Below are 25060 nucleotides of genomic sequence, written 5' to 3'. Positions count from 1 at the left end.
ATATATTAAGCAAAAGACATTTAAATAAAAAAAGGCAAAGTGCTTACTACCTACTACGTAACTTACTTTTTATTGAAAGTATCTTGCATTCATGATGGATGCTTTCTGCATTTTGCCACACAATTTTTTTACATGCAAGTAGTGTATATAGTTCTCCATATGGGATCACTGATTATAAAAAAAGGACAGACCACATGGGTTAGGGGTCTTTAATTGAAAAGCTAACAAACCATTTAGATTGTTAGACAAAAACCCCCATAACCTTGAGTAATAGTGAGTCTCTAGCCAAAGCTAAGAGATTAAAATGACAAAACAAGTCCTCAAATTACAGGAGTCCTAAGACATATAATCATTTTCTATGAATCTGACTTCAGGAAGAAGTCCCAATCACCCCAACACAACATTTACCTTAAGTAGGTAGGCTTTTTTATACAGTTCTTAATTCATCAAAAAAATACTCTGTTAATTCTATTTCAGAAAACTTTTTGCAAGTTGCTTTTATTTACATCAACTTTTAATAGATCACTAATGTTTAAGACAGTAAGTAGGCAGAAATTGTTTTACAAAAAGGGGGAAAGCCGAAAATGCCACTTTCTATAGAGAAACCACCAGTTTTATTCAGAGCAAAAAAATAAAGCGGGGCGGCAAATCTTTGATCATGAGAAAGAACTCAAATATAGATATGGAATCTAAGCAAACTACACATGCAATGAGGACAATAGTCTGCTAATACAACTGATTTGCTGCTGTGTTTGTCTACAGTTTGTCTAATATTAACAATTATAAACAGAGCAGTGCAACTAGTATTTTGAACAATCCTTACAGTGTTACAGTGTCAGGCAGAGCATTTCACTTCTCTTCACACCACTGGTTCTCTTTGCGTACCTAGAAGAGAGATGATGGAATGCTGTAAATTAATCTTTCCTAAGATTGCTACCTAATGATTCATCAAGAGTCTGTGAGAGAGAGAGGAGTCTGGGATAGGGCTGGAGAGATAGCAGGTAGGGAGGGTGCTTGACTTGTCTGTGGCCAATCCAGGTTTGGTTCACAGAACTCCATCGGATCCTCCCAGCCCACCAAGAGTTATTTCCTTTTTCTTTGGGGGGGGGAGGGGGGGTGTTGGGCCAGACCTGGTGGTCTTAGGGATTACTCCTGGCTCTGCACTTAGAAATTGTTGCTGGCAGGCTTGTGGGACATATGGGATGCCGGGAATCAAACCTGGGTCTGTCCTGGGTTTGCTGCGTGCAAGGCAAACACCCTACTGCTGTTCTTTTGTTTTGGGGTCACACCCGGTGGCACTTGGGTTACTCCTAGCTCTGTGCTCAGAAATCACTCCTGGCTGCCTCGGGGGACCATATGGGATGCTGGGATTTGAACCACCGTCGGTCTGGAATGGGTTGTGTGCAAAGCAAATGCCCTACCACTGTGCTATCTCTCCGGCCAACAAGAGATATTTCTTTTTTTTTTTTTTTTTTTTTTGGGTTTTTGGGCCACACCCGTTTGATGCTCAGGGATTACTCCTGGCTATGCGCTCAGAAATCGCCCCTGGCTTGGGGGGACCATATGGGACACCGGGGGATCGAACCGCGGTCCGTCCTACACTAGCGCTTGCAAGGCAGATACCTTACCTTTAGCGCCACCTTCCCGGCCCCAAGAGATATTTCTGAGTGCAGAGCTAGGAGTAAAGTCCTGAGCAAGACTGAGTTTGGCCCAAAACAAAACAGGAAGAGATTAAAAAACAGGTTAAGGGGCCCAGAGAGATAGCACAGCGGCGTTTGCCTTGCAAGCAGCCAATCCAGGACCAAAGGTGGTTGGTTCGAATCCCAATGTCCCATATGGTCCCCCGTGCCTGCCAGGAGCTATTTCTGAGTAGACAGCCAGGAGTAACCCCTGAGCACCGCCGGGTGTGGCCCCAAAACAAAAACAAAACAAAAAAACATAAAAAAAAAAAAAAAAAAAACAGGTTAAGAACTGGTAGGGCACTTACCTTGCACACTCAATCCCAGCACCACAACCCCCTGAGCCCTGACCAAAGTGATTCCTGAACATGGAACCAGAAGTGTAACCCTGAATATCATCAGGTGTGGCCCAAGTTTTCTTTTAATTAACTAAAAAATAATAGATTCAGTATGTCCCTTCTTTGTCTCCTCATTCTCTGTTGGAACATCAAAATAGTAAACAAAAGCAAATAGCTATTGTAGCCTCTCCCACCAGAACTGAAAGCAAATTCAAGTAGTTCATTCTCAGTTTGTGGCTACTCTTAAGATCCTTCTAGTTTGGGGGCTGGAGTAGGGTAGGGTGTTTGCCTTGCACACACCGACCTGGGCTGGACCTGGGCTGGGTTTGATTCCCAGCATCCTATATGGATCCCCTGAACCTGCCAGGAGAGATTTCTGAGCGCAGACCCAGGAGTAACCGAGTACTGCCAATGAGGCCCCAAAACAAAACAAAATAAAAAAAAGATCCTTCAATTTTTTTTCCTTTTCCATTCTAAGTTACTATGAATACTATCATACAGATGAAATCATGCAATTTGCTGCTACATGGATGATCTGGAGAGTACCATGCTAAGTAAAGTCACTCAAAGGAGTAGGACACACTGGGGCCGGAGCGGTGGCATGGAGCGGTAAGGCGTCTACCTTGCTGGTGCTAGCCTAGGATGGACTGCAATGTGATACCCTGGTGTCCCATAGGGTCCCCCAAGCCAGGAGCGATTTCTGAGTGCATAGCCAGGAGTAACCCCTGAGCTTCACTAGGTGTGCCCCCCAAAACAAACAAACAAAAAAAGGAGTAGGACACAGAATCTCTCATATATGAGATATCAAGAAACAGGGGAAGGGGCCGGAGCAATAGCACAGTGGTAGGGCATTTGCCATGCACGCAGCCAATCCAGGACTGACCTGGGTTCCATCCCCAGTGTCCCATATGGTCTCCAGAGCCAAGAGCGATTTCTGAGCACAAAGCCAGGAGCAACCGTTGAATGTCACCAAAAAAAAAAAAAAAAAAAAAAAAAAGGGAATAACAAATATCTATGAAAACTGAAGGTGGAAAGTGGCAATGGCAGGAAGAGGACATTGGGAAAATGAAGGAGGCAAGTGTACACTCTCATAGATGGGCAGTGCTAGAATGTTTATGCTTGAACCCCTACCAATAAATCTAGTAAACTAAGGTGCATGCCTTAAAAAAGCCCCAGGGGCCGGAGTGATAGCACAGGAGTAGGGCATTTGCCTTGCACGCAGCTGACCCAGGACAGACCTGGATTCTATCCCCGGCATCCCATATGGTCTCCCAAGCCAGGAGCAATTTCTGAGCGCATAGCCAGGAATAAAAAAATCTGAGTGTCATCTGGTATGCACCCAAAACAAAACAAAACAAATTCCAGAATACAACCATCTGGAGATTCTACTTATTTGGGAATATCAAGGAACAACTTTTTATAAATTTTTCTTAGGCTTATAAAAATGTGATAATAGGCCAAAGAGACAGAATAGGTGACAGGGTGCTTGCCTGGCTTTTGGCCAACCCGGTTAAATCCCTGGCACCAAATACAGTCCCCAGAGCCCAGGCAGGAGTGATCCCTGTGTGCAGAATCAGGAACCTTGAACACTATCAAGTGTAATCCCTAAACCAAAACAAAATAATAAACGTGGTGGGACTGGAGCAATAGCACAACAGATAGGGTGTTTGCCTTGCATATGGCCAACCCAGGTTGGCCCCAATCCCCAACATCCCTGAGCATGCCAGGAGTAAACCAAGTGCCACCAAGTATGGCCACCCCACCAAAAAAAAAAGTGGTATCTTTAGAAGCAGGGTCAAATCATCTCTATCCAACAATATTTTTAAGATGTAGAATGTATATATATATATATTTTTTTTTTTTTGGTTTTTGGGCCACACCCGGCGGTGCTCAGGGGTTACTCCTGGCTGTCTGCTCAGAAATAGCTCCTGGCAGGCACGGGGGACCATATGGGACACCGGGATTCGAACCAACCACCTTTGGTCCTGGATCGGCTGCTTGCAAGGCAAACGCCACTGTGCTATCTCTCCGGGCCCTAGAATGTATATTTTTAAATTTTAAAATTTAAAATTATTTTTTATTTTCAGACTTTAATTTTTTTAACCAGTCAGGACTGATACAGTCTTGACATATTTCTTACTTTTTTTTTTGGGGGGGTGGGGGGCGCCTGATGGTGCTCGGGGGTTACTTCTGGCAGGCTCAGGGGATCAAGCCTGGTTCCATCCTGGGTCAGCTGCGTGCAAGGCAAATGCCTTACTGCTGTGCTATCACGCTGGCCCACCCTAGCATATTTCTTATAAAGCAGTAATCAAAGCAAAAGCTCTAGGCAGCAACTTACCTGGGCTTCCTCTTCTTCAGTAAAGTCATTTTTGATATTGAAGGTCTTACGAATCTCCTCAGGTGTTTTCCCCTTGATCATATTGGCAACAGTCTTGCATGTAACATCAAGCAAACCTTTGATGTCTAAGTAGTTTGCAGCCTAAAAAAACGTGATTGTTGATTTCATTGAAATGCGACATTTTAAACTAAATTCAATCTAGTAACTATATTCTAATGAAACTTAAAATGTCAATTAGGGGCTAGAGATAAAGTTTAAAAGGCAGAACACCCATTTTTGCTTGCATATAGCACCCCATCATCTCAGTATGGAGCCAAAGGAAGCTCTGGAGTACTGCCCGGTGTTACCCACAAAAGATTAAAAAAAAAAAAGCCATACCAGAATCAGTTCAAAAAGTGTTCCTTGGTCCACTTTCAAGAATTCTTGGTCCCAAACAGGGATATCATCTGTTCGCTTTTCTTTGTTCTCATCATCCTCAGGAGGAGGGGGGTCATCCTTGTGGTGGGTGCACCACTGAATAACCTACGAACAAAAGTTCATTCCTTTTAGGCATTCTGTCATAAGGTACTCATTGTACTTTCAAGCAGATTTATTTCTTAACTGGGCTAAAAGCTAGCAAGATGGCTTGAATAATAAAATTAGCAGTCAAGCTTAAAAACAAAAAAATTGGGCCGGGCGGTGGCGCTCGAGGTAAGGTGCCTGCCTTACCTGCGCTAGCCTAGGAGACGGACCGCGGTTCGATCCCCCGGCCTCCCATATGGTCCCCCAAGCCAGGAGCGACTTCTGAGCGCATAGCCAGGAGTAACCCCTGAGCGTCACCGGGTGTGGCCCAAAAACCAAAAAAAAAACAACAAAAAAACAAAAAAACAAAAAAATTTAGGGGGTCAAGCGATAGTACAGCAAGTAGGCATTTGTCTTGCAAGTGGCCAACCTGGATTTGATCTCAGGCATTCCATATGATCTGGAGCACCACCAGGAATAATTCCTGAATGCAGAGCCAAGAGTAACCCAACCACTGTTGGGTGCAGTCCAAAAATGTAACCAACAGAAATTGTCTAAGGAGGACAGATAGTACAATGGGATAGTAGATAAAACCCTTTCCTTGTACACAGTTGGTATAAGTTCGATCCCTAGCACCCATATAGTCCTTCTGAGCCTAGGAATGATCCCCAGGTACAAAGACTGCAGTAAGCCCCCAGTACCACTGGGTATGGCCCAAACCATGCCCCAAAATAAAATTATTTAGGGACCAGGGTGATAGTTCAAATTGTTGTAGAGCACATGTTTGCATACCAGAGTTGAACCAGAGACTCTCCTACTAAAAATGCAAACTATCACTACCTTGTGAAGGTATGTGATACATTATCACCAAGCAAATTAAATATCCCAGATATGTGCACAGAATTATTCAAAGAGTAAAGCAAGGGGGGAATCTGAGCAAATGTGTGGGTAGGAGTTCTGTCAACACATAGCTGACCAAGGCTCAGTCCCTGTCACCCCATATAGTTCCCACAAGCACTGCCACTGTTTATGCAGACTGGAGTGTTCCCTGAGCACTGCTAGACATGGCCCAAAAAGAAAAAAAAAAAGAAAAGACCCAAAGGTCCTTAGTAGAAAAGTAATTAGCACGATTATTATTACAATTGTTGTTATGATTATTGAGTTTGGGGCCACAACCAGCTGTGTTCAACAATGCCTTACCCCTGGCTTGGTACTCAGGGATCACTCCAGACTGCAAAAGCACAACTAGAGTATGTGACACTTCAGCCTACACCACAACTGAGAGACCCGTGGTCATGAAAAGCAACAAGAGAAAATAAAGGGGAACGTAATCAACAGGTTACTCTCTACCTACCGACCCACTTCTTCACCATTACTTTTCTCATTTTCCTAGCCTCTCAAGAAATTGTGAGATGGGGGTTGGAACGATAGCACAGCGGTCAAGGCGTTTGCCTTCATGTGGCCAACACAGGCCGGACCACTATTCGAATCCTGGCTTCCCATATGGTCCCATGAGCCTGACTTCTGGGCGCAGAGCGAGGAGTAACTCCTGAGCACCACAAGGTGTGACCCCCCACCTCCAAAAAAAAGAAATTGTGAGGTGGTCCCAGGCTACTTCTGGTTATCTCAGTAAAGTCGGATGGGTAGTTTAATACTAGGGCTGGCCCAAGGCTGTGATGAGGCTATGGACCCTGATGCCAAGAACCACCAGGTCTACTCTGCAGTACTTAGGGGCCTCCAGAATCATATCAATAATGTTTAGAATCATTTAGTGCCAGAGATCAGAATCAGGGTCGCATTACAAGGTATGAATCCTAACACCTATACTATTCGAGCAAACATTGTAGGCTTTTACTTTTCTTTTTCGGGTGTCCAGGCCACTCCCAATGGTTCTCAAAAACCTGTTACCAGGTCAGGATTCAAACATGGATCTTTTACATGCAAAATCTGAACATTGATCTGTAAGATGTTTCTTTGCCCCCCCACCAGATAGCTTTTTTTTAGGGTTATGGGAGGTATTGTTTGGGCCACACCCCATGGTGATCAGGGCTCACTCTTGGTGAGATATGAGGAACAGTATGAAGGATGCTGGAAACTGAATCTGGATAAATTGTGTGCAAGGCAAATGTACTATCTATTGTCCTATTGTTCTGTGCCCCTTAAACAGCTTTGCTATACAACAGAACTGTTCAATTTCCCTCACACAAACTCATTAGAACAGATTTTATATATTCATTTGCTATAGACCCAATACTTAATACTGGGTCAGAAGTGATAGTACGGTAGGTAGAGCATTTGTCTTGCTCACAGGTGACCTAATCTCAATCTCCAGCAACCCACATGATTCCTTGAGCATTTCCAGAGGTAATCTCCAAGCTAGGAGGCACCCTGGAGCATACCCTGATTGTGGCCCAAAACCAAAACAACAAAAATTCAATATGATCAATGTTTTGATGAACATATGCAAAAGCCTTTTAGAAGCACCATACATTAGTATAAAGATTAAATTTGGGGGGCAGGGGTGATGGCACAGCGGTAGGGAGTTTGCCTTGCACGCGGCTGACCTAGGATGGACCAGAGTAAGCCAGGAGCAATTTCTGAGCCCATAGACAGGAGTAACCCCTGAGCAGGTGTGACCCCCCCCTAAAAAAAAATAAAACCCAAACAACAACAACAACAAAAAAAAACACCTAAATTTGGGAGATAGAGGCTCCATACCTAGCAATGTTCTAATGCCATACCTGACTCAACCAGCTGCAGCTGCATACTAAGTAAGTGCTTTAACTTACATATTCTCTCTGGCACTAAAAAGACAAAATTTAGTAGCTTAATACCATTAATATATTTCACTAATAAAAACTATAGTATTTAGAGCCAGGATTGTATACTTCTCTTGCCTGTGTGAGGCCTGGTATTTAAGCCCTTAAAAACTCTAAGAAAAAAAAAAAATAAAGCGTCTGGGCTGGAGCAATAGCAAGCAGGTAGGGCATTTGCCATGCAAGTGATTGACCTGAGTTTGATTCCCGGCATCCTATGTGGTTCCCCAAGCCTGCCAGGAGCCATTTATAAGTGCAGACCAGGAGTTAACCCTGACCACTGCTGGGTACGCCCACCCCAAATAAACAAACAAACAAAAATAATAAGATTCTAGGTGCTAGAGAGATAGTAGAGAGTCTCTAAACCTAGAAAGCCAGCATAACATTCCTGGCACCCCAGTCTCCAGAGCCTTGCCAGGAATAATCTCAGTGTAAGTCCTGAGTACAGGTGTGGCCCAAAACCAATAAAAATAAGTGCCCATAAAAAAAAAAAAAAAAAAAAAGGGCAGGGACTGGACATGGAGGTAAGACGTTTGCCTTACATGCAGAAGGACAGCGGTTCCAGGAGTGATTTCTGAGCATAGAGCCAGGAGTAACCCCTGAGCACTGCTGAGTGTGTGACACACACACACACACACACACACACACACACACACGGCAAAGGACAATAATGTACAAATTATAAAAGGCCCATACATACACACACATACACGGCAAAGGACAAAAGACAAACACACATACACACACAGCAAAGGACAATATACAAATTATAAAAGGTCCATAACATAGAAAATGTTCAGGCTTAAAGAGTAACTTATTTTGTCCACACCCAGCAGCACTCAGTTACTCGTGGCTCTGTGCTCAAAAATCGCTCCTGGCAGGCTGGGAGGACCATATAGGATGCCAAGGATTGAATCCAGATTGGGTACATGCAAGGCAAACGTCCTCCCACTGTGCTATCGTTAGTCCATAAAGATTAACTTTTTTTTTTGCCCCTCCCTCCTTTCTGGTTTTTGGGTCACAGCTGGCAGCACTCAGGGGCTACTCCTGGCTCTATGTTCAGAAATCATTCCTGGCAGGCTCGGGGCGGGGGTGGGGAGGACGACCATATGGGATGCTGGGATTTGAACCACTGTCCTTCTGCATGAAAGGCAAATGCCCTACCTCCGTGCTATTTCTCCAGCCCCAAAATTTAACTTCTGACCAGAGACAGAACAAAGGGCAGGACGCAAGAGTTCAAAGTCCCTGGCACAGGGGGCTGGAAAGATAATACAGCAGGTAATGGCACTTGTCCTTACATGAAGCTAACCTGAATTCTGTCCTCAGCTTTCTAAATGGTCTAAAAAACCTGGCATAGCCAGGAAGGATCAACAATTAACTTGTCCATACCCAAGCACTGTAAGATACAGCCAACAAAAATATATTATTCCAAACCATCTTGCTATAAGTTAAAAAAAAAAAAGGTCATTGCATCTTTTTTCAGGGTCAAAAGAAACCATAAAAAATGAAAATGCGGGGCCCAGAGAGATAGCACAGCGGCGTTTGCCTTGCAAGCAGGTGATCCAGGACTAAAGGTGGTTGGTTCGAATCCCGGTGTCCCATATGGTCCCCCGTGCCTGCCAGGAGCTATTTCTGAGCAGACAGCCAGGAGTAACCCCTGAGCACCGCCGGGTGTGGCCCCAAAACCAAAAAAAAAAGAAAATGCTGGGGCCAAAGAGATAGCATGGAAGGTAAGCCTTTCATGCAGAAGGTCATCGGTTTGAATCCCGGCATCCCATATGGTCCCCCGTGCCTGCCAGTAGCAATTTCTGAGCACGGAGCCAGGAGTAATCCCTGAGCACTGCCGGGTATGACCCAAAAACTACCAAAAAAAAAAAAAAAAAAAAAGAAAATGCATGTGGCTGGAGAGATAGCATGGAGGTAGGGCATTATTTGCCTTGCATGCAGAAGGACAGTAGTTTGAATCCGGGCATCCCATATGGTCCCCCTAGCCTGCCAGGAGCAATTTCTGAGCATAGAGCCAGGAGTAACCCAAGCGCTGCCAGGTGTGACCCAAAAACCGGAAAAAAAAATGCAGGCCAGAGCAATAGTATAGCTAGTATACCATTTGCAAAGCAAATAGCCAGCCTGGGTTTGATCCCTGGCATCCCATATCTCTCCCGAGTCCACCAGGAGTGATTCCTGAGTGCAGAGCCAGGAGTAACCCCTAACCACTACAGGTACAGCCCAAAAATCAAAGAAAAAATATGAAATAACAACAACAACAAAAAAAAAACCATTATGATCAATAATTAGGAAACCGAACCATTCTCATCTCTAGCCAGCAAACTAGAAACTGATTAATTCTGTGGGTTTATTTTTCAGATTTAGCATTAAAACTAAGTTTTTATAAAAGCTATGAAGTTGCATGTGCATAGAACTTAAATGCTCAACACTTTAATTCTACTCAATGTAGAGTAGTTTATGCTACCAAGTTATTAAAATTTGGGGAGTGGGGAAGAGGAAAGATAGCACAAAGGCCAGACTAGGGATATAGTTCAGCAATAAAGCTCTGGCCTAATCTGTGAATTAAGTCCTGAGTATTGCCCAAGCCTAAATAAATAAAAATCCAGAAGAGGGGCCAAACTGATAGCACAGTAGGTAGGGCATTCGCATGCATGTGGCTGACTGGGTTCAATCCCTTACATCCCACATGGTCCCCGGAGCAAGCCAGGAGTAAATTTCTGAGCAAGAGTAACCCCTGAGTGCTGTCAGATGTGCCCCAACCCTCCCCCCGAAAATCCAGAAAATCGTATCTCCTGTTCTCAAGTTCACTTAAGGCATATCTTCTTTTCATGACCCCCAATTACACTTTAATTGTACTCTTATTTCAAAAATATCAGTAATGAAAGTGTAGATAACCTTAATATTCACAAGGGAATGGGTAAAAAAACCACAAAATACTTAGTCATAATTATGTCAAAAAAAAAGAAAGCTATACTCTAACAGTGGAAAATCATTAAATGAAAAAAGAAAAGTACAAATATAAGTATATGGTTTGCAAGTTTACCTTTTTTAATATTGCTGCATTAACATTTGGGAGAGGAACTGGGTCATCGTCTCCTTCATCATCCATTCCCAAATCTAAGATAACAAGAAGAGAACTGCTATAATTTCCTAACTTCATAACATTTATAGCAACCAGTTATATCTCAAACAAATAACTTCTAAGATATGTCTGGAAGACTATAAAAAATACTAATAGTTCTCTTAAGAACAGTTAAGGATCAGCAAGGAATGGAAAACTATAGTTAAGTTTGCTAAGCTACTGAATATGCAAATCTAAGAGACTAAAAAGAACTATAGGTTGAGGTCAGAAGAGTGGGTAGAACACTTGTACATGGCTGACCCGGATTCAATTCCCAATACCATATATGCCCCCCCCCCCAAGCCACACCTGAAATGATCTCTAAGCAGAATAAAAGATAATGCAAATTTGGAGTAATATAGTTTTTACTAAGTTTACAAGATAATTTCATAATTGGTATAGAGATCATTACGTAAGATGACTAAAGGAATCAATGAGTAGAGACAGGATTGAGGAATCAATGAGTAGAGACAGGATTGTCAATGACTTAAGTTCTGGGAATTGCAGGCTTTAAAGATGGAATAGATAGATAATGTCAGTGAAGCACATCAGAAGCCAAATGGAGAAGGGAATGATCAACTATAAATACTTCTGTCATGTGTAGACAAGAATGAACCAATGTACTTGACAACATGAGGGTCACTAAGCTTAGGCAGTACCCATATGGTCCCGAATCCTGCCAGGAATAATCCCAGTGAGCACAAGCAAGCACAGAGCAGCACTGGGTGTGGCACCTCCCCCAAAACAAAAGGTATTTTCTTAAGCTTGATTAATTTTTATGATTGATTCACTCACCTTCCTTCTTCCCATCACTGCCTTTATCTCATTGCAACCTAGAGTAAAACTATTGAATGGCTATATCTCAATTTAGATGAGACTAGTTATTTCTTTCCTGAATGATATAAAATACTGTAATCAAAGAGGAGAGAAAAAAATATCTACTTGGGGAAGATATTAGAGAAAAAATAATACAGAAGACTAGCTTGTTTAGATCCAAATGTTAATTGGGAAAATTTTTGGCTTAAGTACCAGTAAAAGTAAGAATCTTGGGCTGGATCCATAGTGAAGTGTATTGGTAGTTTGCCTTGCACACAGCCAACATGAGTAAGATCCCAATGTCCCAGAGAGACCTCTGAACATCAACAGAGTGATCCCCGATTGCATTGCATTTAAAGAAGGGGTCTTACTGGTTATAAAGAATTACTTCCCTAGCAATTAATCAAAGAATGTATAGGGTTTTTTCTTTTTTTTCTTTTTTTTTTTTTTGGTTTTTGGGCCACACCCGTTTGATGCTCAGGGGTTACTCCTGGCTAAGCGCTCAGAAATTGCCCCTGGCTTGGGGGACCATATGGGACACCAGGGGATCGAACCACAGTCCTTCCTTGGCTAGCGCTTGCTAGGCAGACACCTTACCTCTAGCACCACCTCGCCGGCCCCAGGGTTTTTTCTTCTTTTAGACATAATATAAACTGCTTATTACTCTTTCAAGTTACCATATTTCATTGAATAATTGGCACTACCATAATAATCTCATCCTATTTGTAAACAACATGTACAGACTTCACAAGTAAGTTATATCCCAGATTTTCCTTCTTTGTTTTTTTGTCTGTTTGTTTTTGGGTCACACCTGGCGGTGCTCAGGAGTTACTTCCTGGCTCTGTGCTTAGAAATTGAACTTGGTGGGCCCGGAGAGATAGCACAGCGGCGTTTGCCTTGCAAGCAGCCGATCCAGGACCAAAGGTGGTTGGTTCGAATCCCGGTGTCCCATATGGTCCCCCATGCCTGCCAGGAGCTATTTCTGAGCAGACAGCCAGGAGTAACCCCTGAGCATCGCTGGGTGTGGCCCAAAACCAAAAAAAAAAAAAAAAGAAATTGAACTTGGCAGGCATGGGGACCATATGGGATGCCAGGATTCGAATCACCATCTGTCGTTGGTTGGCTGCTTGCAAGGCAAACACCCTATCACTGTGCTATCTCTCCAGTCCCTTCTTTTTTTTTTTTTGGTTTTTGGGTCACACCTGGCGGTGCTCAGGGGTTACTCCTGGCTGTCTGCTCAGAAATAGCTCCTGGCAGGCATGGGGGACCATATGGGACACCGGGATTCGAACCAACCATCTTTGGTCCTGGATCGGCTGCTTGCAAAGCAAACGCCGCTGTACTATCTCTCCGGGCCCCCTTCTTTTTTTCTTAATGGTATCATGGGTCAATCCCAGGACTCATTCATATAAGGCAAATGGTTTATCTACTGAGCCATATCTTTAGCCCTTATACCCCAATTTTGAAATAAAATCATCATGAAATCTATAGGAATTATGTAGTAAAATGGGGCTTTACATTTGTATTTTATTTTACTTTTTTGATTTTTGGGACATACCCGGCTGCATCAGGGGTTACTTCCTGGCTCTGCGATCAGAAATCGCTCTTGGCAGGCTCGGGGGACCATATGGGATGCCAGGAATAGAACTCAGGTCATCCCAGGTCGGCCTTGTGCAAGGCAAATACAGTTGTGCTCTCTCTCCGACCCCTGGGGCTTTACATTTTAAAACTTCTCAAGGACACCTGCTTTCTGATGCCACAACCCTGGTTCTATACAAATCAATTCACATGTTTACCTGCCAAGATTTTCACTTGATTGTCCAATGATTAAGATTTGTCTTTTCCTAAGTCCCCAAATCAAACCCAGAGATACAATAGGTGTAAAGCAAAGGCATATATGGTGTGCAGGGTACTTACCTTGTACGTGGTCAACACAAGTTTGATCCCAGAATTCATTAAGGTCTCCTGAGCCCACTAGGAGTGATTCCTAAGTGCAGCCAGGAATAACCCCTAAGCACAGCCAGGTGTGGGCGAGATCCCCAAAAGGACTAGCATTCATATAAACCACTGATATTGGAGCCAGAGTGGTAGCAAAGCAGCAGGGCATTTGCCTTGCACGCAGCTGACCCAGGATGGTTGGATCCCTGGTATCCCATATGGTCCTCTGAGCCAGGAGCAATTTGTGAATGCAGAGCCAGGACCTGTGCACCACTGGTTGTGGCCCACAAACAAAAATAAATAAGTAAATAAATAAATAAAAATAAACCACTGATAAAAATAAAAGGCATTTCTCATGCCGAAAGGCTACAAGAAGAAAATAATTGCTTGGTACTGTGTTCTATCAGTTTACTTGCCTCCAAGATCAAAGCTGGGAAGGAAAACCTTCAAGGAGCTCTATGTTCTAATATTGGCAAATGTCCCCAAAGCAGATACCAATTAAAATGAAAAAAAAAAAAAAAAAGATGAAATAAAGGCAGCCCAGCTGATAGGGCATTTGCCTTGCAAGTGACCAACCCAGATTCAATCCCTGGCATCCCACCACCTGCCAAGAATAACTTCTGTGTGCAGAGCCAGGAGTAAGCCCTAAGCACATTTTGGGTGTGGCCCCAAAACAAAAACAAACAAAAAAGATTAAATAAAGAACCCATTCATTGTCAAAGCAAGTAACCAGGTTACTTGGATTACTTTCATACACTCTTAGTTACCATGCTATGGTTATTAACAGGCTCCTGATGGCAATGACTGTGGCATGTTCCAAGTGGATTTACAACTTAATAGATATGATCTATAAGTCTAAGTTACCAGGATACAGGATTGTAGTAAATGCCACAAGACTGTTACAAAAGAACTATAAATTAGCTTTATCAGCAAACAAATATCACCTTATTAGGAAACAGAGGACATACCCTTTACAGTTCACTTCTGCCTTTACTACATTTTAATGTCTGGTGTCCCCTGAATTTATTAACTATGGAAGTTTTAGTGTTCAGTCATTAGAATATTAATCTGTTTATCAATCTGGTCACCTGAAAATACCGCCTCTTTTCAGCAGCTTTCATAAACTCCACTGCACTCATTCTCTTCTGATTTCTGTACTCTTAACCCTCACCCAATATGGTTCCTGGGGCCGGAGAGATAGCATAGCGGTAGGGTATTTGCCTTACACGCAAGACAGATGGTGGTTCTAATCCTGGCAACCTATATGAACCCCCTAGCCAGCCAGGAGTGGTTTCTGAGCACTGAGCCAGGAGTAACCCCTGAGCACTGCCAAGTGTGACAAAAAAAAAACCCAAAAGCAATATGGTTCCCACTAAACTCATTTACATACATACATACACATATGTGTATATATATAGTTTTTGGGGACCACACCTGGTGGCGCTCAGGGGTTACTCCTGGCTCTTTGCTCAGAAATCATTCCTGGCATGCTCAGGGGACCATACGGGATACTGGGAATTAAACCAGGGTCCATCCCGGTCGGCCACGTGCAAGGCAAACACCCTACCACTGTGCTATCACTCTAGCCCCTAAATATATTCTTCTATAATACATGTAAGTCTATTTCTGGGACACTACAACTCAGGGACTAAGATCCACATATTTAAACACCCTCTAGGATTGTTATAAAGAACTAAAAAAACACTAAAAAACCTAGAGTATACTAAAGCTTCAAGTTGTTTTTTCATTCCTTGTTTGCTCTACCAACTATAATATCCCAATACAGTAAATTTCAACTAAAACCTTCAACTTCTTCTATCTACAGTACATCAGAATAGCCAAAAAAAAAAAAAAAAACACGCGAATTTTACTAATTTGAAACATCAAAAACACCGCACACTATAGTCTCTCCACAAGCCATCTCCACATCAGTCACGACATCCCCACAGCACCACTTGGTACACAATTTTATAATAGTCTAATTATACTATCTGAGTTAGCCTTGTTTGGTCTCTGTCCTCATTCCTAGTTTATAAATTTTTCAAGGACAAAGATCATTTTTCACATACCACATTCTCAACAGCCTATTGTTAGTATTTGGCACTTAACTCTTTCATATCTATAAAACTACAGATCTTTCCTACATAAAAACCTCTGGTATGTGAGTGCTGAAGGACATTTTTGCCTAAGCTGTCCATCTCTATTCCCTGCAACAATAGACACTGATTTATACCTCCATACATTATTGTCCACCATTCCACTGGCAATACTTAAAAAATAATCAGTTAGCCAGTAAAAAATTGTTTTACAGGGAGAGAGAAATAGCATGGAGGTAGGGCACTTGCCTTGCATGCAGAAGGACAGTGGTTCGAAATCCCAGCATCCCATTTGGTCCCGAGCCTGCCAGGAGTAACTCCTGAGCGATGCCAGGTGTGACTCAAAAACAATAATTGTTTTACTGTCTTTTGTTGAGCTGCAGTATGTTTTGCAGCAGTTTCAAAGGAGTAACAAAATAGAAGAAAAAATTGACTTAAAGAAGAAAAAAAGGCAGGGAAGATAGCTCAATAGGCAGGAGTGCATGCTTTACAAACATGAGACCTGGGTTCTCTGATACCACATGGTTCATTCTTCAACCACTCCAAACATCACTGTTTTGCCCAAACACCAAAATCAGAGACATAGAAGTGTGGGAAGCCCAGGTTTGGTCCTCAAATGGTCCCAAAGGCACCCTTGGGAACAAACCAGTGGCCAAAGCTGAGAGTAACCTCCAACACACCAGTAAAGGTTAAACCAAAAAAACAAAAACAGACTGAGGCCAGAGTGCTAGCACAGCTGGTAGGAATTTGTCTTGCATAAGGCCGACCCAGATTCAATCCCCAGCATTCCTTATGGGCCCCTGAGCCTAGCAGAAGTAATTTCTGAGTTTCAAGCCAGAAGTGACCGCTGACCACTGCTGGGTGTGGCCCAAAACCAAAACCAAAAAAAAAAAGACATTGAGACTGAGGAGGTGACTCACTGTAAACTGATTGTCCATGGAATCCAGAGTTCAAGACACAGCACAAAAAGAAAGCATCTATTTTTACAATCTATTCAGCTTGCTCCCTTTTATTGCAACAGGATACTGTAGTTAGCTATTACACAGGAAGATATCCCTTTTCCAAAAATTTGTCATTATTTATCATTAGAAATTATGAATTCTCAGCAACAAACGTGGTTCCTTGAGCACTGCAAGGAGTGTGGCCCCAAAACAAAAACAAGGTCTACATGGAGACACAGGTTTTAATAGTGGAGGGATTCTATTAGAACATTGTATACCTGAAACCCAGCCAGGAATAATTAATTCACGGTGACTCAATTAAAAGAAATGATCTTACTATTTACCAAGAAAAAAACTAATTTGAACAACACAGAAAAATTATTCTGTATCAATCAAAACAAACAGCTAGTATGAAAAAGAAATGTCAGGGCCGGAGAGATGGCACAGCAATAGGGTGTTTGCCTTGCACGCAACCGACCCAGGATGGCTGATGGTCGAATCTCGGCATCCCATATGGTCCCAGGAGCCTACCAGGAGTAATTTCTGAGCACAAAGCTAGGAGTAAACCCCTGAGCGCTGCAGAGTGTGACCCCAAAACAAACAAAAATCAATTATTGTAATACTTAGACAAGAGAGATGAGGGCTGGAAGGACTGGCCCACAATAGAAAGCTTACCACAGAGTGGTGAGTGCAGTTAAGAGAAATAACTACATTAACAACTATCAAGACAATGGTAATGAATGAGAGAAGTAGAATACCTGTCTCGAAAACCAGCAGAAGATTGGGGAGAAGGAAGATGGGGACATTGGTGGTGGAAATGTTACACTAATACAGGGGGGATGTTCTTTTTATGACTGAAACCCAACTACAAACATGTTTGTAATCATAGTGTTAAAATAAAGATACCATTAAAAAAATAATAAAGAAAAGAAAAAGAAAAGTTGGGCTGGAGAGAACACAGCGATAGGGCGTTTGCCTTGCACAGGTGACCCAGGATGAACCTGGGTTCGACTCCCAGCATCCCAAATGGTATCCCGAGCCTGGCAGGAGCAATTTCTGAATGCAGAGCCAGGACTAACCCGAGCGCTGCCAGGTGTAACCCAAAAAACCAAATGTCAACCCACATGAACAATTTTGTAACCACGGTGCTTAAATAAAGCAATTAAAAATGTCAATTTTTATCACATCACCCATTAGAACACTTTATGATAGTTACAATTTTGATATCCAGTTACCTAAAACTACTATTTTTCATCCCCTTTCCCCTGACACCAATTTTCTAATAAACTTACCTTCCAACATGGTTTTGATAGTTACAGACTGTTTGGCAATTTCCACATCAACTTCAAATATCTCTCCATCAGAACTCTGCAACTTAATAGAAGGCATCTACAAAAAAGACATATTGATTCTGAAATTTAAGAAACATATACCAATACCCTAAAAAAGAATGAAACATAGTGAGCCCTCTGATTTTAATTATAATATCCTAAGGAGGAATTGAAGAGATGGCTCATTAGGCTAAGCACATGCTTGAATTGCAGGAGCTGGAGTTCAATCCTGGATTCTATCATAGTACCGTTTCAAGTCTAGAAGATTCTAACGACATGTAAAAGTTGTCATTAATGCTTTCTCATTTGAATTCTTCTACCTGGCCAAGGAATATACACAGATTAATTTTTGTTAGTTTTGTTTTGGGGCCACACCTGGCAGTATTCAACGGTTACTCCTGGCAGGCTCAGGGGACTATATGGAATGCCAGGGATTAAACCTAAATCGACGGCCTGCAGGGCAAATAAATGCCCTAGCTGCTGTGCTATTGCTCCAGCCCCACACAGATTTATTTCATTTAAAAGAATATCAATGAGGATTGGAGCAATAATAAGGTGGGTAGGATGCTTGTCTTGCAAGGGGCAGACTTAATGAGCTCAATATCAGCAACCCAAACGGTCCTCTTAGCATGCCAGGAATTATCCCGAAGCAGAGCCAGAGTGCCCAGACAAAACAAAAAAAAATTTCATTGAAGCATTCCTACTGCTTTTATTCAAAGTAGATATCTATGGAGCTACTGTTCTTAAGGAGAGATAATACAGGGGTTAAGGTCTACAACACTTTTTTTTTTTTGGGGGGGGGGGGGTTTCGGGCCTCACCCGTTTGATGCTCAGGGGTTACTCCTGGCTAAACGCTCAGAAATTGTCCCTGGCTTGGGGGAATCGAACCGCGGCCCTTTCTTGGCTAGCGCTTGCAAGGGGCAGACATCTTACCTCTAGCGCCACCTCGCCGGCCGCAAGGTCTACTACACTTTTCCTGGCAGGCTTAGGGGGAACATATGGGATGCTGGGATCTGACCCACTGTCCTTCTGCATGCAAGGCAAATGCCTTAACTCCATGCTATCTCTCTGGCTCCTTAACTGGGAAACTTTTAACTGAATGTTTATTTTAACTAAATTTAAGGCTTTAATTTAAGGCTTTGAACCTAAAGCAGATGCAGTGAATGTGTTAAATATCAAAAATTTATGCTTTCAAATTAATGATCCTATCTTAAAAAGTTTTTTAAATTGAATTATCATGAGATAGTTAAAAAGTTGTTGGTTGAGTTTCAGTCATACTATTCTTTTTTTTTTTTTTTTTTTTTTTTTTTTAGCAGTTGTATCCTTTATTTTGGGTCACACCCGGCAGTGCTCAGGGGTTATTCCTGGCTCCAGGCTCAGAAATTGCTCCTGGGGGCCGGGTAGGTGGCGCTGGAGGTAAGGTGTCTGCCTTGCAAGCGCTAGCCAAGGAAGGACCTCGGTTCGATCCCCCGGCGTCCCATATGGTCCACCCAAGCCAGGGGCGATTTCTGAGCACATAGCCAGGAGTAACCCCTGAGCGTCAAACGGGTGTGGCCCAAAAACCAAAAAAAAAAAAAAAAAAAAAAAAAAGAAATTGCTCCTGGCAGGCACGGGGGACCATATGGGGCGCCAGGATTCGATCCGATGACCTCCTGCATGAAAGGCAAACGCCTTACCTCCATGCTATCTCTCCGGCCCCTCAGTCATACTATTCTAACACCCATCTTGTTTTCTCCTTTTCCTGTTTTTTACTTCCCTCTCCCCAGTCTGCCTCTATAGCAGACATTATCATTTTATTCATCATGCTCTCTTCCCCCACCCCAACCACTTTTAGGCACTATGGTTTGCAATACAGTTACTGAAAGTGTATCATGCTATCACTTTACCTCCTTTCAGCACCCAGTTCTTGTCCAGAGTAATCATTTCCAACTATTATTGTCATAGTGGTCTCTTATGTTTCCTAACTGCATTTCCCCCATTGTCTTTGGGTATTCTTACTATTGTTTTTCTTTGTTTTTATTGTTTTTTTTGTTTTTTTTTTTTCCGTTTTTTTTTTTTTTGTTTTGGGGCCACACCCGGTAACGCTCAGGGGTTACTCCTGGCTATGCGCTCAGAAGTCGCTCCTGGCTTGGGGACCATATGGGACACCGGGGTATGGAACCGCGGTCCATCCTAGGCTAGCACTGGCAAGGCAGAGACACCTTACCTCTAGCGCCACCATGCCGGCCCACTATTTCTTAAAAATAACTGCAAATGAGTGCAATAATTCTGTCTGCCTCTCTCCCTCTGACTCATTTCACTCAGCACAATACTCTTCAAGTCTACTCATGTATAAGCAAATTTCATGACTTGGTTTTTCCTAATGGCTGCATAATATTTCATTGTGTAGATATACCTTAGTTTCTTTTATCCACTCCTCTGTTAGGGCATGTTTCAAGATTCTGGCTATTGTAAATAGCTCCAAAATGAATACAAAAGTGCAGATTCTTTTCTACATTATGGTGTTTTTTTTTTTTTTGGGGGGGGGGGGGTCTCTGGGATATATTCCCAGGAGCAGTATTGCTGGGAAGCTCAATTTCTAATTTTCTTCTTTGTTTTTTGCTTTTTGGGCCACAACCGGTGATGCTCAGGGGTTACTCCTGGCTATGCGCTCAGAAATAGCTCCTGGCTTGGGGGACCATATAGGACGCCAGGGGATCAAACGAGGGTCCGTCCTAGATTAGCGCATGCAACGCAAATGCCCTACCACTTGCACCACCGCTTAGTCCCTCAATCTCTAATTTTCTGAGGAATGCCTATATTGTTTACCAAAAAGGTTGGATCAACTGACATTCCCACTAGCAGTTAAGAGTCCAGAGAGTCTTGCATAAGGCCAATCCTGGTTGAATTCCCAACACCCCAACCCCCAATACCACCAGCAATGATCCCTGAGCTTAATGCCAGGGAGTAAGCACTCAGTAGCACCAGGTTTGGTCCCAAAAACAAAGTAAGCTTTAAGTGTGTTTTGTTTTGATTTTAGGCTGACTGCCTTACAAAATTCATTCAATAATGCTCAAAATTTATACTTTTTTTGTTTTCTTGGGTCACACCCAGCAGCGCTCAGGGGTTATTCCTGAATCTATGGTCAGAAATCGCTCCTGGCAGGCTTGGGGAACCATATGGGATGCTGGAATTTGAACCACCGACCTTCTGCACCTTGCCTCCATGCTATCTCTCCGGCCCCTTAATTTATACTTCTTTAAAGTATATAAAAACCACACTCACTTTCTGTTTACTGATCATGACTGTTCAATTTAAATAGTTAATAACCACAATTAACTACCTCCAAGTGTGAGAGCAGGTGGGCCAAATCTTATTTAAAAAAAAAGTAAGATAGTAATTGTGCCGTAGTGAAACCTAGGAGCAAAAAATAACCTCAGATTCAGAGAGCTAAATCAAAAATTATCTATTTGGATCAAAACAAAGCCATATATAGAAGAGAATAAAATACTTAAGGGTAAGTAATGATCAACATAATTACCTAAAACAAATAAGGAGCCTAAATTAATGTTTTTATTCTTCTTCACTGACTGCCCATGTATCCAAGTATGAAATCTTTAGACAAAATTCTTTTTTTTTTTTTTTTTTGGTTTTTGGGCCACACCCAGCGATACTCAGGGGCTACTCCTGGCTGTCTGCTCAGAAATAGCTCCTGGCAGGCATGGGGGACCATATGGGACACCGGGATTCGAACCAACCACCTTTGGTCCTGGATCGGCTGCTTGCAAGGCAAATGCCGCTGTGCTATCTCTCCGGGCCCTAGACAAAATTCTTACAGTAATAACCTGTTTCCCCAGAAATGTATTAATTTAGATGAGACACTAGGAAAAAAGTCACTTTGGCAATGAATGAGTTAACTTAACAATTAACTAATTAACTTCAAAGGACTGAAATTCAAGCAAAGAAAATACTTTATTTTCAGGACTGGAGCAGTGGCGCAAGCGATAGGGCATTTGCCTTGCAGGTACTAACTAACCTAGGACGGATCATGGTTCAATCCCCTGGTGTCCCATCTAGTCCCCCAAGCCAGGAGCTATTTCTGAGCGCATGGCCAGGAGCAGCCCCTGAGTGTCACCAAGTGTGGCCCATAAAGCAAAAATAAATAAATAAATAAATAAATAAATAAAATAAATTTTTTTTTTTTTTTGGTTTTTGGGTCACACCCGGCTGCAGTCAGGGGTTACACCTGGGTCTATGCTCAGAAGTTGCTCCTGGCAGGCTTGGGGGACCATATGGGATGCCGGGATTCAAACCACCGACCTTCTGCATGAAAGGCAAACGCCTTGCCTCCATGCTATCTCACCGGCCCCAATAAAATTTATTTTGACTAAAATTTCTAAAATGCAATTTCTTACCATCTTCAGGCCACAGCCAATACCTAAACATGAAAAATTCAAGAACTTTTCCGTTTCATGGATAGCTTAAAGGCCCAAGCTTCTGAGACATTTATAATCTGGTGATGTGACTATTAATTTGAAAACATAAATTTCAACATTTAAGACATTCACTGTGTACTAATTCAAGTTCAAAGCCTTACAAATCATTTAAATTAGTTAAAATATTTATTCAGTTAAAAATTCCCCAGACCGGGCTGGAGAGATAGCATGGAGGTAGAGCTTTGCATGCAGGCTTTGCCTTGCATGCAGAAGGACGGTGGTTCAAATCCCGGCATCCCATATGGTCCTCCGTGCCTGCCAGGAGCGATTTCAGAGCGTAGAGCCAGGAGTAAACCCTGAGCGCTGCTGGGTGTGACCCTCCCCCCCAAAAAAAAACCAAAAACAAAACAAAAATTTCCCAGACAACTATTATTCCCCAAACGTTTAAGGAAGCAAAAGACTATATTTGAACCAGAGAAATGGCTCCAAGGACTGACTGTAAGCTTTGCAGGCAGGATTCCTACTCACTACAAGGTACCATCAACTGCCAGGGGCTGAGTGATCCAGACCATGGACAGGTGTGGTTGTTTCCCCTTGAAACACAACAGATAAGAAACTGCGTAAAAAGCCAACAGTTGAAATTAGCTGCTCTCCCTGGGCAGGAGAGAATTCCATTTCACAAATGACACTTCTGCACCATACTTAGTGTTTATCAATAATGCAGAGGAGAAGAACACGGAGAAGAGCCTTTCCCTGTGACAAGGCAACAAGAGTTATCTTGGAAAGAAACCATTTTAATGGAAAGTTATTATACTCCACAGTACTAGAGAAAAAGAAAACCAGCAGAATCACTAGTGTGGCTAATTAAATTACTAGCCAAACCACTATTTCATATTACTCTCAAAGAACTCTTGAAAAACAGCAAGACCTGCTTAGTCATAGTCAAATTGGTATATTAGGTTACTCCGAAGGGAGCTGAAATCTAATTAAAAGGCAGAAAGGCAATCGGTTAATCTGTAATTCAATGCACTTGGTAATCCTAGACTTGATACTAAAAAAAAATAATAATAAAATAAATAAAAAAATAAAACGAGGACGATCTACCAAATCGACCCTTTTGGGAAATGTCAGCCAGCTTAGTGCTCTATTTTCCAGGTCATAGATGAAAGTTTGGACTTCACAAGCCTTCGAGACCAGACGTGATCCTAGCTAGATCCTATACTTGGGGTGGGAACCCTCCTCCGTGGCCGGCAGGTTGTGGGTTAGATTACGTCATTACAAAACCCCCCCCAAAAAAAACAACCCCAAAACAAAAACAAAAAAACCCTTGTGTTGTTAAGCGACCTGAAATTTTGCAACCTCTTTAGAGAGAGCGAGCTGTTAAGTAGTCGACATGGCTCTGATCCAGATCCGTCCCTTCCTTTGTTGCGTCCTGATGAAAAAAAAAAAAAGCAAAACAAAACAAAACACGCCACGACCCCCCCCCAAAAAAAACAACCCCATGAAGCAGGTGAACGCGCCTTCGTGCGTCCCCATTAGCAGCCCAGGTGGATCTGGGGGTGGGTGGGTGGGTGCATGGATGGATGGAGGAGGCTACTGGGGCGAACTCAAGCCACTCCCGAGCCCGATGGCGTCGTTGCCTACTGGGGGGAGCATAGAAGGGTCCCCCCAAAGGCGAGCGAGGCGGGCGAGGCGAGGGAGCCACACGCAGGGGAAGGCGCGGGCTTTCCCTGGGAATCGGCCTCCCGGGGTCGGGCGGGGACGGCTCCATTCCAAGCGGGGCGCGGGTGGGCCGAGAGGGGGGGAACTCCCAGTTGCCCAGCTCCGTCTTCCAAGCACCCCGGCAGCCGGCTCAACGACGCTCCGTGGCCCCGGAAACCTCCGCCACGGGGCCTGCTCCCTCGCAGCCGGCCCCGCTCCCAGGCGGCCAGGCCCAGGCGCAGGCACCGAACGCCCGCCCCGAACCAGCCCTGCCTGCCCCCGACGTCGCCGCCGCTCTCCCCGCGCAGCCCCGCGGCTACTCACGATGTTCCTTCCGTCGGGAAGAGATGGCGGGCCACGGGCAGGGTAGACGGTCCTCGCCCACGCAGCGCGGAGAACAAGGCCACTCCGGCAACGCCGAGCGGCGTCGGCTTTTATAGGCGCGGCCGCCGGCGCCGAGGACCCCACCCCCCCCCCCACCCCGGAGCGCTGACGTCACCGAGCCGGCGGGGCTGTCCGCCGAGATCGCCTGAGGGAAAGGCGGAAATTCGGAGCCACGGAGAGCTTGAAAACGTGCGCGGCGCGGGGAGGCGGCGCCTCAGCTTTCCTTCACTTCGAAGTCGGGGTTGGGGGGGGCGGTTCGCGCGCCGCGAAGCCGAGAAGTTGTGAAAGGGGCTTGAAAGGCCTCTGCGACGCGACTTGCGAGGGTCCTTCAGGCACGAGGTGTCTTTCGCGAAGCCCAGTGTCCCGGATGCAAAAAGCCTAGAAACGACGAGCGTGTGGGCGGGGCCGGGGAGCGGGGCCTGGGAGCAAGCAAGGGCGGCAGCCGGGCTCTGTGTTCAATGAAGGCCCCCGAAGTGGTGCTCATCAGGGCTTCAGTGCTCGAAGCTGCTTCACCTCGCACGCCTCCACTCACTCTCCACCATTCCTTTTTTTATTCTCTCGATGGGTTGGGAGGCCGGGAGCAGAGCTTTTTCCCAGTCCGGGCAGTGGGGAGCCAGGGGGGGTCCCTTAAAGCCCTGA

General features: G+C 43.8%; 1 protein-coding gene across 1 annotated transcript; it reads right to left on the bottom strand.

Annotated features, from left to right (window-relative positions):
• Positions 1 to 54: 54 nt before the first annotated feature.
• Positions 55 to 24453, bottom strand: SKP1 (S-phase kinase associated protein 1). Its single transcript, XM_049786800.1, has 6 exons — positions 24362 to 24453; positions 17883 to 17979; positions 10722 to 10795; positions 4734 to 4877; positions 4356 to 4496; positions 55 to 885 (listed from the first exon to the last, which is right to left on the bottom strand). Exons 2-6 carry the CDS (start codon positions 17977 to 17979, stop codon positions 850 to 852), a joined length of 492 nt encoding a protein of 163 aa, XP_049642757.1. The 5' UTR covers positions 24362 to 24453; the 3' UTR covers positions 55 to 849.
• Positions 24454 to 25060: the final 607 nt, after the last annotated feature.

The sequence above is a fragment of the Suncus etruscus genome, chromosome 14 (assembly GCF_024139225.1).
Source record: "Suncus etruscus isolate mSunEtr1 chromosome 14, mSunEtr1.pri.cur, whole genome shotgun sequence".
NCBI classification, from domain to species: Eukaryota; Metazoa; Chordata; class Mammalia; order Eulipotyphla; family Soricidae; genus Suncus; species Suncus etruscus.
Note: the sequence above shows the minus strand (reverse complement) of the source record. Positions and strands in the feature narration are given on the sequence as shown.

Excerpts from the sequence above, each read along its gene's own strand:
- SKP1 (XM_049786800.1), bottom strand. The coding sequence starts at position 17,979 with ATGCCTTCTATTAAGTTGCAGAGTTCTGATGGAGAGATATTTGAAGTT. Across the intron at positions 10,796-17,882 it reads TATCAAAACCATGTTGGAAG|ATTTGGGAATGGATGATGAA; the intron begins GTAAGTTTATTA and ends TTGTTATCTTAG. Across the intron at positions 886-4,355 it reads CTGAAGAAGAGGAAGCCCAG|GTACGCAAAGAGAACCAGTG; the intron begins GTAAGTTGCTGC and ends TCTCTCTTCTAG.